The 15,701-nt window shown below is 35.9% G+C and overlaps 1 protein-coding gene across 1 annotated transcript in view; it reads right to left on the reverse strand.

The window, feature by feature from the left end:
• VSIG1 (V-set and immunoglobulin domain containing 1) overlaps positions 1–14,621 on the reverse strand; it is a 33,118-nt gene extending 18,497 nt beyond the window's left edge. The window contains exons 1-3 of the mRNA XM_056125855.1: positions 14,573–14,621; positions 4,807–4,970; positions 1,520–1,627 (exon numbers count right to left, since the gene is read on the reverse strand). Coding sequence (XP_055981830.1) covers positions 1,520–1,627; positions 4,807–4,970; positions 14,573–14,621 — 321 coding nt within the window. The remainder of the gene's footprint in view (positions 1–1,519; positions 1,628–4,806; positions 4,971–14,572) is intronic.
• Between the last annotated feature and the right edge of the window lie 1,080 nt (positions 14,622–15,701).

Consider the following 15,701-nt stretch of genomic DNA (forward strand, 5'->3'; position numbering starts at 1 on the left):
TTTTCTTTGAAATGAAACAAAATAAACAACCACCAGTCCCTAACATCTTAGCATTAGATTAATTTATCAGATTTAACAGGATGAGCCACTTGAAGGAGTTAAATGTGAAAATACATACTTCGATGAGAAGGGGTTTGGATAGGAATGAATTGATAGCATTTCTCAATGGGGGAAATGACACATCCATCTTGTATGGGACTATCCTATGTATTATAAGATGTATATTTTATCCAGCTCTTTTCCACTAAATCTCAGTACTGAGTTCCAATTATGCCAACTAAGAAATACCCCTTTCATTTTCAAATACCCTTAAGGAGGTAAAACATAACAATCCTGCTAATATTTTTTAAAAAATTGTTACCATGCTATCTATAGATTTCAGACCACTTTAGGAGACTCTAAATAACCAGAGAATATGATAAAAACTAGATATCTAAAAAAGGTTTCAAGAAGAGCAAGTAAAAGGGCCAAACAAAACTGAACAAACACTTTTAGACAGTAAGAATAAATTAGGGAATACTAGAAGGAAAGGAGGAAGATGGGAAAAGGGATCAATTAATGGGAACTAGAATTCTGGTGGCAAACATAACCTAGTATATATGGTTATTGATTCACAAGGCTGTACATGTTTACAAATCAACTAATTTAATTTTTAAGAAAACAAGCTATTCACATTATATGTGTGTTGAGAAGATAAGAATAAGAAAAGTTTTCTTCTGCTTTGAATAGTCTAATGGAGAAGTATTATTTGAGAGGACCCATGCTAAGTTGAGTCAATGTCTGTTTTGCTTATGAGCTGGTAAGTTCTTTGTAATTAAACCAGTGGCTGGCTGATAAAAGGGGAAAACATTGGTAAAGTGAGAGGAGTGCCATATTATGTAAAACTTCCATGCTAAACTTCCTGTCTAACTCTCTACAGTTATCTTTATCTGGGAGTCTCTGCTGAGATATTGGTCATCTGGAGCTCACCATCACTTCTGAAAGGAGGGCTTTCTGATCACAAAACTTGTGAGATAATTCTGGAGTCCCTATGCACTAAAGTTGTGTTTCCCAAACTTTTCCCAACTATGGCCCTCTTATGACCTTATTTTCTTCGTGAATCCCCACCCATGTTACTGATTGACCCCATAGTCACATGCTTTTGGCCCTCATTTACATGTCCTTCTGCTATTTACATGATTTTTATCTGTGGTCCCCTGGAATATTCTGTAATTCCCCTGGATAAGAAATGTTGCATTAAAGGAACTACTTAGATGAGATTGAAAGAAAACATTCTCCTCTAGATATTGAGAAACACAAGGCATTGGAGGCAACTGCTCCTTTAACACAATGATTTGGGAGAAAGAGGAGTTTGTGGCAATAATTAGTCACTACTAAAGACTGTCTCAGTTCTGCCAAAGGCTGTACTAATTTTCAGTTATCGTACTCATACCCTCCCATCCTACTCCTAAAATTTGGGGCTGATCTAGTAACTCCAAACAATAAATAGGTACAGTAGGACACCAACAGATGTTCTTACCTGAGAAGTCCAGCTACATCTTCCCCGAGCGTCTCTTGAATGCGTCATTTTTAGACACTGACTGACTGCCTTTTCCTCCATACCCTCAGTATTGAGGCACCAGTTGTGCTGTGTTTGAGCAGAAATGGTGGATCTGAGAGCTGAATGCTACATTGTATACTGACACATCAACCCAGGAGTTGAATCATTTAGTGACTAGGCTGGCAACATCTTCCTCCCATATATAACAGAATTACTTAATAGCACAGAAGTCTCTTTTGATCACCTCCCCAAGTGTCTCATCAACCATTTCTAGATTAATATGCACTCCAGCATTCACTACAGAATTTTGAAGTCATAAAAGAGCCCAAAAAGAAGCAAATTTGAAATAAAAGCCAAAACCTATTTTGAAAAATACTATCACAACAGAGTATGGTGTTGTTGTTGTTGAGCAAGTTCTCTCTATAGGAATAGTGGGCAGTAAAAAAGGGACCCTCCCTTTAGCCATAGGGACCTGGCCAGCAGTGGAACAGGAAACCATTGATTCAGCTGTTAAAGTCATTGATCCCCATTCTTGTAGGGCTGGGCTCCTTAATTCCCATGTCAGGGACGTGGACAGGATAGAAGTTTTACAGAATCACCATTTTGTAAATAGTGATGCTAATAATTGTTAATTATTATGATGTGAAAGACTTTAATAGCATTACAAATATCATCACATTCAATCTTTACACTAAATATATGAAGTAGGTACATATTCCCATTTTACAGTTGGGAAAACAACCTCTCAAAGCTCAGGTGACTTGTCTAAAATTGTTTATACAGAAAGTATGTAGCAGAGCAGAGCAGAATTGATCATCCACCAGGCTTTCACTGGGACTGCAAAACTATTCATCAAGAAAAGCAGACAGGCATATGTCCTTCCCCCTTTTGTATGCATAAGGGATCAGGGATTGAAGTTAGCTAAAAGTGGTATAAAAAGATGGTTGTAATGAGTAACTTGTTGGGGAAAACTGGGATGAAACAAGCTGGGAAAAGATATCATTTGTCTTTTTGGAGATGGTTTTCATTGTCTCCAAGACAAGAATTTCCTCTACTTCCCCATCATCCATACAACTAAGATACAGGCATAGCACAGGCATATTGCACTTGGTATGTTTAAAGATTAACATGTTTAATGTTAATGTTTAAGATTAATGTGCTTGTAAGGAGCACATTCTCAATGACCTAGCAGCACAAGGCAAAGGAATTTCTTTGATTTGGACACCCAAAAGACTAATATCTTAAATTATTTCTGAGCCTGTACTTGATGTTTTAATGAGTAAATAGGCTACTTGTCTGCAGATTTTACTTTCCAGGTGCCTCTAGGAGATGTTTTGAGCTCAAATCACAGTCATTTTGATCACTATATCTTCTTCCTCTACATCTTCAAGTTTATAAAAAATACTTTTACTGATTACAGATACTACATCTCCCAATCCTTCACTGACCACACAGTTAAGTCAAGAGGTTGCCCTGCAAGTAACAGTATCAGAAGAGACATATATAAGAATTTGTATTTAAATTTAGGATTACCCAAACTGGTCTCCAAGCAGTTTAGAACCACTTGATTTGAGTATTCAGAATTTAAAAATTCAAAACCCAATTATGAGTCCTGTCTAAATTTAAGCCCTATTGACAACACTGTAGCACTGTAGCACTGTCCTCCCGTTGTTCATTGATTTGCTCGAGCGGGCCCAGTAACGTCTCCATTATGAGACTTGTTACTGTGTTTGGCATATCAAATACGTCATGGGTAGCTTGCCAGGCTTTGCCATGTGGGCAAGATACTCTCGGTAGCTTGCTGGGATCTCCGAGAGGGGCAGAGGAATCGAACTCAGGTTGGCCATGTGCAAGACAAACACCCTACCCTCTGTGCTATTGCTCCAGACCCTATTGACAGCATGGGAAGAAATTCAAGGCTACAGATAACAGACTGCATTGAAAAGACTAGTTGGAAAACTGAGTTTTTAAAAGGAAGAAATAGTGTATGGCTAGTGGCCTTCCATAATCTAAGAGACCAGCGTAAGAAAGGAATGGCTTCTAGTTTGACTACAACACGTGAGATATTGGATCCGGACAATCTGGGTAACAAAACCTGGTAGAATTATTGTTGTATCTGCTACTACAGCTGCAAAGGTGCTTACAAGAGCGAAAAGATACACACAGGGATTATATCAATTAATTCCGCATTATGTAGGCAGAAGAGTGTGACTGGTAGACCGTATTAAATTTTTTATTGATCATACTTTGATGAGAGGCACAAAATCATCCAGATCCTTGCCTAAAGTGAGTTATTACTGACTAAAACTGTTTTACTTCAACTTGAGTCTGACAATGATAGATGCTTCTCTTAAGCAGTTTCCCCAGCTAAATAAGTGATCCTAACCTCTGGTAAACAGAGGACTCAGCACATCTAGAAGACCAGTGATGGCTGAAGTCACACTGGCAAGATGTGTTTTTTCCCAGCAAACATCCCTTTCTCATTCTCTGTCTTTGGCCCTCTCAGAGAGAATACAAACCATTCTCCCCTCTATGTTTTTCCTAATTAAATTTTTTTAATCCTCTAAGACCCAGGTCAACTACATCCAACTAGTTCAGATATTTTCTGTCAGATCCTTGCTTTGCATCAAACACCCTTTCAAAATTCCAGTGAAAACAATAGACTTTTTCCTTCAAGAAATCTGTATAGGTGTGCAAGGTATACATGTTGGCATACATACACACATCACTTTTGAGCATATGATTTTAGCCTTTGGTAACACAAAAAAGGTATTACCCTGGAGTGCAGATGAACAAAACCTGGAAACAGGAAGCTTTCAAGTAGAAGTTATTAATAATAATACAAGGATACCATTTTTCTTTTTTTCCACTTTCTTTTGGCTACCTCTTACCCCAGTCTTTAGAATATCTGCACTATTTTCTTAGCTATAGATTCCTACTACCCTTAGCAACCTAAGCTTTATTACTAGTTTGACCATTTTCTCTCCATCTTGAAGGATTCATCCCATCAAGACTCAGGACACAATGAGTTAGTTACTTGACACCTGTCAATCACATAATTAATGTAACTACAAAGAGCTGAGATAATAAGTTATAACTGAATGTGGAAAGAGGAAATAGGTCAAGTCACTTAGATTATAATCTTCCCTAAAGAGTTATCTTCAAATCTTTTGTATCTGAGTTTCTGATGCTATCCTTCCCACTTTGACCCTAATAGGTTTGGTCAGAACTACCATAGGGCAAAAATAGAAGGAAAACATCCTTACAGTACTTGGCTGCATATCATTCTTATGGAAGAATGACCACTGAATGGTAAGTTTGTCTCTGGACATCTCAGTAGTAGTGTAGGTGCAGATGAGAGTGACATCAGATCCAACAGTCACGTTCACAAAATTGTCTGGGATGTTTACTTGCACCACATCAACTTGACCTGAAAAGATAATCATCAAAAGGACAGCAGTATATGTACATTCTTATGATACACTTACTCAAATTATTCACTTATTCTTATGATACACATACTCAAATTCTATGTGATGCTGTGCTAATAACACTGAAATGATCATTTCTTCTTTGTAAAAATGTCATTGGACAAAAGTTCTTAAAATGTTATACACGGGCCCAAAAGAATTGCAAGTATAGAAAATGGCCAATTCAGCTTGCCCAGTTTCTTAAAAGTGGAACTTTCTCTTTTAGAACCATGTAAGTCTCAGGCAACTCATACTTGTTTGACTAGGATTTTCAGTGATAAGACCAAAGAAGTCCCAGGCAAACGAGAATGAGTTAGTCACCCTATTCCCAATGCCATAATCAAATGTTATTAATAATAATACAAAGATATCATTTTTCTTTTTAGCTTCCATGAGTGCACAGTGAGGGGCTGGAGCGATAGCACAGCGGTAGGGCGTTTTCCTTGCACGCAGCCAACATGACCCACACGAGTTCAATTCCTCTGCCCCTCTCGGAGAGCCCAGCAAGCTACCGAGAGTATCTCACCCGCACGGCAGAGCCTGGCAAGCTACCCATGATGTATTCAATATGCCAAACACAGTAACAACAAAGTCTCCAATGGAGACGTTACTGGGCCCGCTCGAGCAACTCGATGAACAACGGGAGGACAGTGTTTTTTTGTTTTGAGTGCACAGTGGAGTGTTTCAGAAGCTACATGACAAGTGAAGTTACTACTTTATCAGTTAAGTAGAGGGTAGGTTTGTATATTTTTTAGTATTTTTCAGTTTTAGCTTCTAATAAGTAAATATAAATAAAAATAATTCATAAAACAAAAAGTTTTTTGGAGTGTTCAGTTAATTTTTATTTTTAAATTGTTATTATGGTTTTTTAAGTCTAAGAAATTAGACATGGATACCACAATATGCCCAGACCCTCCCTGTCCAAAGACATTTTGTAAAACTATAGCATGAAATAACCACCAGGAAACTGACATTAATAGAATCCATAAATCTTATTCATGTTTCTCTGGGTTTATTTAGACTTCTGTGTGTATGTGTACATTTAGTTCTATACAATATAATCACATGTATAGGTTTCTGTACACATGACTGCAATCACAGTACTAAATAGTTTCATTACCACAAAGGTCTCTCATGTGATCTTTTATAATTACATTCACTTCCCTCCTGTTTTAAAAAAACATATTTTTCCTTTTAAAAATGTTGCCACACTCCAACTCACAACTGTTATTGTAAATCTAATTCTTGAAATCTTTGGGAGATGGTTATTTCACTTAGCTATATAATCTAGAGGTTCACTTCGTTTTTGATCTATGAGTCTATTGTCTTATATTTTATTTTTATTTTTAGTTTGGGGCCACACCCAATAGTGCCAAGGGCTTATTCATAGTTCTGTGTTCAGGAATTAATTCTGGTGGGCTCAGGGGATTATATGGGGTGCTAGAGATTGAACCCTGGTTGGTCGCATGCAATGTAAACTTACCCACTGTAATATCACTGTAATATTACTCTGACCTCATATCTGGGTATTCTTCTGGGATTTTTTGACTAGTAAATAAAATTTCGGTAAATATTTTTGTGTAAAATTTCATGTGTACATAAATTTCCATTTCTATGCAATAATGCAATTGTTGGGTTAGATGGTCATTCTAAACTTCTTTTCAAAAAAGTTTCATATAGTTATTAATCATTGTGAACCCAAACATCAACATGTTTTCATGCTTTTAGGGGGAAATATTTCATAATTAAGTTAAAAATTATGTGATGGCTTCTAGAAGACTCATTTTTTTTGCTTTTTGGGTCACACCTGGCGATGCACAGGGGTTACTCCTGGCTCTGCACTCAGGAGTTACTCCTGGCGGTGCTCAGGGGACCATATGGGATGCTGGGAATCGAACCCTGGTCGGCTGCGTGCAAGGCAAACGCCCTACCCGCTGTGCTATCTCTCCAGCCCCCTAGAAGACTCATTTTAAGCAGATTTACAAGTGAAATATTTTGTTTAGGAGTCTAGACCTTTGTAGGTTTGCTATAACCAACAGTTGCTGCAGGTAAACCTTGTGTTGATTATTTGAACCCAGTTTGTTCCTGTAGTGTGGGTTATTCTTTCAATCCTAAATGATATATGGATTGAATAATACCAGGCAGGTGGCATACAGTCCTCTGACAGTGCCTCTAGCTCCATAAAAGATGAAGAGGAAAATCAAGCATGGATATTTCTTTGCCTGGTTGAGGATCTGGTGGATCATGGTGTGACAGACACCTTAAATTGGGAAGGAGAGAAGGGCAAATCCACAAGGCCTGGGATGAAGTACTCTCTGCACGCTTATTTCCTGTGTTTAGGAAAACAGTCACAGTGTTTTCCAGAGTGCTTAAACCAATATACATATTTGTCAATAACATATGAATGATTCAGTCTCTCTAATTTTTGTCAGCATTTGGTATTATCATCATTTTCTACATTAACCCTTCTTATAATTATATATTAGTATATGTGGTTTAATATAGTAGTTTAATTTGCATGTTCTTAGGGACTAATGATTTTGAATATCATTTTGTGTAATTATTTTCCGTTGTGCATCTTCTTCTGCAAATAAGAGTTCTTAAAAAATTTGGATGTCTCTTGAGATACCATCTCACACCTCAGAGACTGGCCCACATTCAAAAGAACAAAAGCAACCGATGCTGGCGTGGATGTGGCGAGAAAGGGACACTCCTTCACTGTTGGTGGGAATGTCCACTGGTTCAGCCCTTCTGGAAAACAGTATGGACGATTCTCAAAAAATTAGAAATTGAGCTCCCATTTGACCCAGCAATACCACTCCTGGGAATATATCCCAGAGAGGCAAAAATGTATAGTCGAAGTGACATCTGCACTTGTTTGTTCATTGCAGCCCTCTTTACAATAGCCAGAAACTGGAAGAAACCTGAATGCCCAAGAACAGATGACTGGTTAAAGAAACTTTGGTACATCTACACAATGGAGTACTATGTAGCTCTTAGAAAAGATGAAGTCATGAAATTTACATACAAGTGGTACAATATGGAAAGTATCATGCTAAGCGAAATGAGTCAGAAAGAGAGGGATAGACATAGAAAGATTGCATTCATCTGGGGGATATAAAGTAACAAAGTATGAGATTAATACCCAAGAATAGCTGAGATCAGCACCAGGAGCATTACTCCATAACTTAGAGGCCAGCCGGGTATCCTAGAGGAAAGGGCTATTCAGATAGAGAAGGGAGCACCAAATAAAGGATGTTTGGAGGATCCTCCCAGGAGGGGAGATGCATGTCGAAAGTAGACTATGGACTGAACATGTTTGCCACTCAATGCCTCTTTTGCAGACCACAACACCCAAAAGGAGAGAGAGAACACAGGGGATTGCCCTGCCACAGAGACGGGGGGATGGGGGGATGGGGGTGGGAGGGATACTATCCATGGTGGTGGAAAATGGGCACTGGTGGAGGGATGGGTATCTGATCATTGTATAATTGAAACCAAAGCACAAAAAATTGTAAATCTACAACTTTAAAAAAAATAAAATAAAATAAAGGGGAAAAAAAAAAAATTACAAAAAAAAAAAAAAAATTTGGATGTCTCTTTTGTTGAATAGAAAGTTAATTTTTTTCTTGCCAATCTATATGCCTTTTATTTATTTTATTTGCCTTTTTGAAGTGCCTATAACTTCCAATACTTTATTTAATAAGAGAATCAAGAATGGTTATCTATGCCTTGTTGCCAATATCAGAGGGAAAAGTTTGGAAACAAGTACTGCTGACACTATGCACTAAAAAGTACATGGTCAGTGGGAATGTAATTTGGTGGAGCTTTTATGGAAAATGGTATGTAGATTTATTTTTTAAAAAAAGAAAATATGGAATTCCATGTGGTCTAGCAATACCACTTGTTGGTTTTCAGATGAAGAATGTATTATGCTCTTATGTATATACTATACCATTTAAAAGATGCAATTGTGCCCTCTGGGACAAACTGTCTGGGTCTTAAGGTGATTATGCTAAATGAAATAAGTAAGGAAGTGAAAAAAATTGAATGGTTTCAATGGTAATAACTAATGCAAATGGTAATAACTAAAGCAAAAACCTCATATGTGGAATATGAATAACTAAGGTCAATGAGCTGGCACAAAACAAAACTAATTCTTAGACTCAGTGAAAGCTATGACGATTACCAGAGGGAAAGGGAGGTGGGGTGGGACACTATCTCCTTTTGAGGGTGACACACACTTTGGTGGTGGAAGAGGTTATAATTACCCACGTATAGAGGTATACATAATATGGTAAATCAATGATAAAAAGAATAAAAATAAATAATAGGATATTTGCAATTAATTAAGGATCTTGAGACGCAGTCATCTAGATGCAGTCACATATACATAGGGCAGGCCTTAAATATACTAACTAGTGTCATTTCAAGAAAAGAAGAAAGAAACTTGACACAAAGATACACAGAAGCAAAGGCTGTGTGAAGACAAGCTGAGATTGGAGTGATGCATTTACAAGCCAAGCAATGACAAAAATTGCTAGCAGTCAGCAAGAAAAAGGCATGGCACGAGTTTTCCTTCAGATTTTCCAGTAAGAACTGATACTGCCAACAAGTTGATTTTGGTCTTTTGGTATCCAAAAGTATGAGAGAATAATAAATTTCTCATTTTAAGCCACCCAGATTGTGTCAATTGATTACATCAGTTCTTGGAAACTGATACACTCTCTATCTCTTAACATGCTGAAAGTTTTTGTCTCGAATAGGTCCCGGATTTTTCAAATGCTTTTTCAGTCTTATAGCTGACCAAGACCTTTTGTCCCCTTACCTCATGTGGTATGATAAATTATGCTGAATGGATTTTGTATGTTGAGCCAAACTTGTATATATGAAATAAACTAAATTTGGTTACAATATAAAAATTTTTATACATTGTGATATTTGTTGTAGTAAAGTTTTTATTATTTCTATGTTTTTGTTCATGAGAGATATTGGTCTATAGTTTTTTTTTTATTTTTTTGCACCATCTTTTTGTAGCTTTGGTGTGCTAGCCTCATAAAGTGAGTTGGATATTTTCCCTTTCTGTTTTTTTGGAGAGATGTGTAAAATGTGTTATTTTTTAAATGGTCCATACAGTTATTCAGTGAAAGTATCTGTGCCTGGAGGTTTTTTTTAGAAACCGTCTTAAAATTTTAAATTCAAATTCTTTAATGGTTATAGACATATTTTGATTATTTTATTTCAGGTGAATTTTATTAGTTTGATTTTAGGTAATTTTTCCATTTCCTCTGAGTTGTCATATATGTGAATCAATTACAGTATTCCCTTATTATACCTTTAACTGCAGTCTCTCTAAGGACATTCCATATTTCTTTTCTGATATTGGTGATTTGTATCTTATGTTCTTCACTTTTAGCTTTTTTGTTAGAGCTTTGTTTATTTTATTTTATTTCAAACAACTAGATTTTTATTACATTTCATTTTTTCTGTAGTTTCTCTGCTCCAATTACATTCATTGGTTTCGGTTCTTTATCATGTCCCTCTCTCTTTTTTAAAATCATGTGCTTCTTTTGTTGTTCCTTTTCTATTTTCCTGATACAGGAACTTCATTGTTGATGAGGCTTTTCATTTCAAATACAACGATTTTATGTTATAAAATACTAAAAACCGATCTAGCTGTTACATAATTTGTTGATACTTTTTCACTTTCGTTCAGTTCTAGGTTTTTTAAATTATTTTCCTTTGAGATTTCCTAGCTTCTTGATTAAAAGACAAGAACAAAATTGGATGACTTAAAATACTCAACTTAAAAACTTCCTAGAAAGCTATAGTAATTATTACAGGGAATTATTGGTAAAAGAAGAACAAATAGAGTAACGAAACATAATAGGGAGCCCATAAAGGACCCACATAAAAGACTTTTGACAAATGAGCAAAGCCAGTAAACATAATTCAGCAAAGTTAATGTTTTAAACAAATAGTATGGGGACTATATGTACATAAGCAAAAGACAAAAAATGAATCTGTCATAGACCTTAATCTCTGCACAAAACTATCTTAAAATAGATCACAGATGTAAATGTAAAAAGCAAAACAACAAAATTTCTAATAAATAAGAAAAAATCAAAAAGTTAGCTATTCAAACTATGGGTTTGAATAGCCTTATACGGGGTCATGTAACTAAATGAATAAATTTATGATTTACCATAAGTAAATATTTTATGTGCATACCTATTTATATACTGGGGATTGCACTTCAAAAAAAAGGAGTCACAAGTTGAAAAAAGTGCTTAAAGCATGTGTGAACACGTCTTAAAAACCAATATTTATTATTAAAGTAAAATACTCTCAGGTATATATTTAATTTAAATTTTTAAGACTCGAAGTGTTCTTCTGTTTCATTTATTCATTTATTAGTATTACAGTATGGCAGGTACTTTGCTTATGAGGATTTGCTTATAGATCTCTTATAAAGTAGAGCGAAAATATATTCTAAATAAGCTTATTTGCCCTGATGATTTAGAAATTATTTAATTTTTAGTAACTCCACATGTAGTTGTTTCATTTTTGAGAAGTGGCTGAGTATCTTTATTTTTTTTTAATTTGATGCAAACCTAAAAATTAACTAAATCATTCTTTTAAACCGTAGAATACATATCTTCAGAAAATAAAAAACTTAACCTCTCTTTTGAACTGGCTGGTAAATATTACATGTACCTAAAATATGCATTTCCATAAGTTATTTGTTATTAAAATTATTTTTATGATTTTGGATCTAATCTAAAACTTCCTAAAGAATAACCAAAATTAATTTAATTTTATTAAAAATAAAATGTTAGGTTGGAGCGATAGTACAGCAGGTAGGACATTTGCCTTGCATGCGGCCACCCAAGTTCGATTTCCAGCATCCCATATGGTCCCCCGAGCACCTCCAGGAGTAATTCCTGAGTGCATGAGCCAGGAGTAACACATGTGCATCACCGGATGTGACCCAAAAAGCAAAAAAAAAAAATTAATTTTAAAAATTAAAAATGTTTAGCTATCTTGTAGAGAAAAAATTCTTTTAAATATATATGTGCTGGGCCAGAACAATAGAACAGTGGATAGTATGCTTACCTTGCACGTGGCCAACCTGGGTTCTATCCCTGCCACCCCATATGGTCCCCCAAGCCCACCAGGAGTGATCCCTGAGCGCAGTCGGGAATAATCCCTGAGCACTGCCAGGTATGGCACTCAAACAAACACAACAAATACATGTGTCTGTATAGATGTGTGAAAATCCTTTTGGTATAATGAAATTTTGAGAAAGTAAAATATCCCTATTTCTTCAGATTTAGAGATATAATAAATAGCATCTAAATTGTTCAAATTTAAGATGAACAATGTGTTGCCTTGGTAAACTTATATATTGAACCCAGGCCTCCTACATACAAAGCACATGCTCAGTTGCTGAGTTATCTCTCGAGTTCTAAAAGTCACAATCAATTATGATCCTGACATGATCTAAGTAATGTTTGAAACAAAAAAATTGTGGACATGAAATAAACACAATTTCATAATGTTCTACCTGTGTAATGTTTATACACACACACATATATATATATATTCAAAGAAAAATGACCAAAAATCTGGTCAAATCTCAGAATGATAAAATTTTAATTATTGGGAATGGAGAGATAGTACAGTGGATAAGGCATTTGGCTTGCATGTGATCCCCTGAGCATGAGCACCATCGGGAATGATCTCTGAGCTCAGAGACCCAAGTAAGCCCTGCACAGCACCAAGTATGGCCTCAAAACAAACAAAATATTGATAATGATGCCTTTTTTATATTTATACATTTTTATGTTTCCACCTTTCTATGTTGACCATAAGGTATATTTGTATTCAGTAAAATGATTTGTAGCACTGTAGCACTGTCCTCCCTTTGTTCATTGATTTGCTCGAGTGGGCAGCAGTAACGTTTCCATTGTGAGGCTTGTTGTTACTGTGTTTGGCATATCCAATACATCACAGGTAGAGTGCCAGGCTTTGCCGTGTGGGTGGGATACTCTCGGTAGCTTGCTGCGCTCTCCGAGAGGGATGAAAGAATTGAAACCAGGTCGGCTGCGTGCAAGGCAAACACCCTACACGCTGTGCTATCGTATGTTAGTTACAGTAAAAAAATATCCTTGCAAGTACTCACTAACTGACATCCAATATAGGTTAGGGTAAGGCTGCACAAAGGCAAATAATGTGAAGTGTTGTCTTACAGGTGTGGTTTTAGGGAACTGGTGCAGAAAGTCAAGGGCAACCCAGTTAGGTAATGACTGGAAGCTCTTTAAAGAGGGACAAAAACGTTCACTGTCTAAGGTTAAGCTTTAAAATTAATATTACTGAACGAAAGGATAAATGATAATGTGTTCCCACCTAAATGGAAACTAAGAAAGGCAGCTTTTCAGGCTCTAGGTCCTGGTAATAGCATGGAATAAATATAATATTGCCTTGTGGGAACATTTGTCTCCAGGGAATATTTTAAACATTAGTCAGGAATAAAGAACTATTACCATTTACCATGCAGTAACACTTTTGCTGATTATTGAAACAGTGCGCTATGTAGAAATACCAGAAAATATTTTCCATTTTTCTAGCTGTGGAATAAAATAAAAATGAACTATAATCCCATCACCCAGAGGAAACCACCATGAATACTTGGTTATACACCCTTCTATAACTTATTTTAAGTTTGTGTGTGTATGCTGCTTTTTTTTACTTTATATGTTTTCCTGAGAAATTTCTCATGTCATTAAATAGGCATCATAAACTCCATTCTAATTATTGCCTACTATTACTGGTTTCAAAATATCAATATTTTGTAAACAATATTATCAAATCTTTTTTGAATTTTATGATATTCTTAAGAACAATTTAAAAATATATCTATCTGGTCTCTGCTGTCTCAAAATAAATTGTTCACCAAGAGATTTTACTGAATTAATGATCCCTCCTGTTCTAACCAAACATTAGGATTTTTACTCTAAAATGAGTTTCTTTTGCTTCAAACACTAAAAACACAAAGACTGTGCACAATAACAAATAACTTGCCTTATTTAGACTTAGAAAAAATAGTCTTACTAAAGTTTAGAAAAAAGTATTACTCCTAAGTAGTGAAGCACAGCATGTCCTCTCAGCAAGGCTCTGTCTGCTGTTGTAAAGCAACTTTCACAAAAGAAAATATTCAAGAGGAAGAGAGAAACAAAAGTAATTTTAGCTCAAACTTCAGCTTCTAAGCCAACTTACCGGTTCACCTTCCAAACTGATGAAGAGAGATGCCACAATTTTCTGAGAAATGTTTTATTCAATAGCTACCCCTCACACAATTCTATGTACAGACTAGCTTCTCTCAAATATCAGCGTGGTCCCTATTTGCTAAGCAAGAGGCCGGAAAATGATTTTACTCAGCATGCTCATCACAGATCCTTTGAAAGAACAAGAGAGAACATTCTATATAAAAGTTCATTGTTTCCATTCAAGGACATTCTATTCCTAATTATCTCTGGTGATTTGAAGAGCCTTTCCTTACCTGCAAGGCAGTTTAGGATCAAAAAGACCTTCCAAAATGTGAACACCATTGTGCTGAAGTTCATTGAGTGGTGAGCTCAAGCAGGAACTTGTAGCTTAATTTGTCCAAGCTGAGTCTCAAATTGGCTTCTTCAGTCAGACTGAAGTTTTCCAGGCTTATCAGCTGGCATCACCGTGCAAACAAGCCTTTTTGGACTTACTTATTGGGTACAGACCTTTCTCAGAGCAGATTTGTGCTCCTTTGAAACACTTTTCCTGGGGTGTGTTTCCTTGATATATTTGCTACTGTGTTAATAATAAACCCACACATTTAAAAATTCCTCAAGTTCTTTGTACGTAGATTCTCTAAGTTTTATTGTTTAAAATCAATCTTACTAAAAAGTTATTCTGACAGGGAAAGATAGAGTTGAGAAAGAACCTATGCAAATAAAATCTGAAAGGCTAATTAATTTTAAATATTTCCATCAAAATCTCACAGCATTGGTTCACTAAACTTCTTTTATAAATTAGGTTAACAATTTGGGTCTGTAAGAGTTTCTTAAGAGATGGAGTTCACAGGAAGGGCAAAGGGATTATGAAGCAAAAAAGGGATTCATTTCTATGTGAATAAACTCGACCTGAAACACTTGTTTGAAATTTCTGACAATTCATCTTACTCTTTGCCAAAATTGTAAATTGGCAGTAATATGAATTCCGTAGTTATTCTTCTTCATTAAAACCTGGTTGTGTTTAGTCACAAACTTAATTTTGGGTGTCTGGTAAATGAACAATGCCTTAAGATTTCTATTGGATGGGTCTACATGTTTGCAGAATTAAGTTACTGAACAGGTACTATAGAGTTTCCTACGAAAGCATATTCATCACAAGAGAATGCAAGGCTGCACATGTAGTAAGCTGTCAAACAAACTGAAATTTGTAACTTAAATTTCACTTCAAAGCTCCATGTTTAAGTTATATTGAGATAGACAAAAGCCTTCCAATGCACCTCCTACTTTATGTTTTTTCCATCTCAGTTGATGGTTTCATATTTGTCCTTTCTTCAAATTGCTTCCTCCTTTCTGCCTAGTCACTTGACTCCATCTCTGGCCTACTGTAGCTAGCTTCCTAAATAGTCTTCCTGACTTCTTTCT

This window comes from Sorex fumeus, unplaced genomic scaffold (assembly GCF_029834395.1).
Source record: "Sorex fumeus unplaced genomic scaffold, SorFum_2.1 ptg000058l, whole genome shotgun sequence".
Lineage (NCBI taxonomy): Eukaryota > Metazoa > Chordata > Mammalia > Eulipotyphla > Soricidae > Sorex > Sorex fumeus.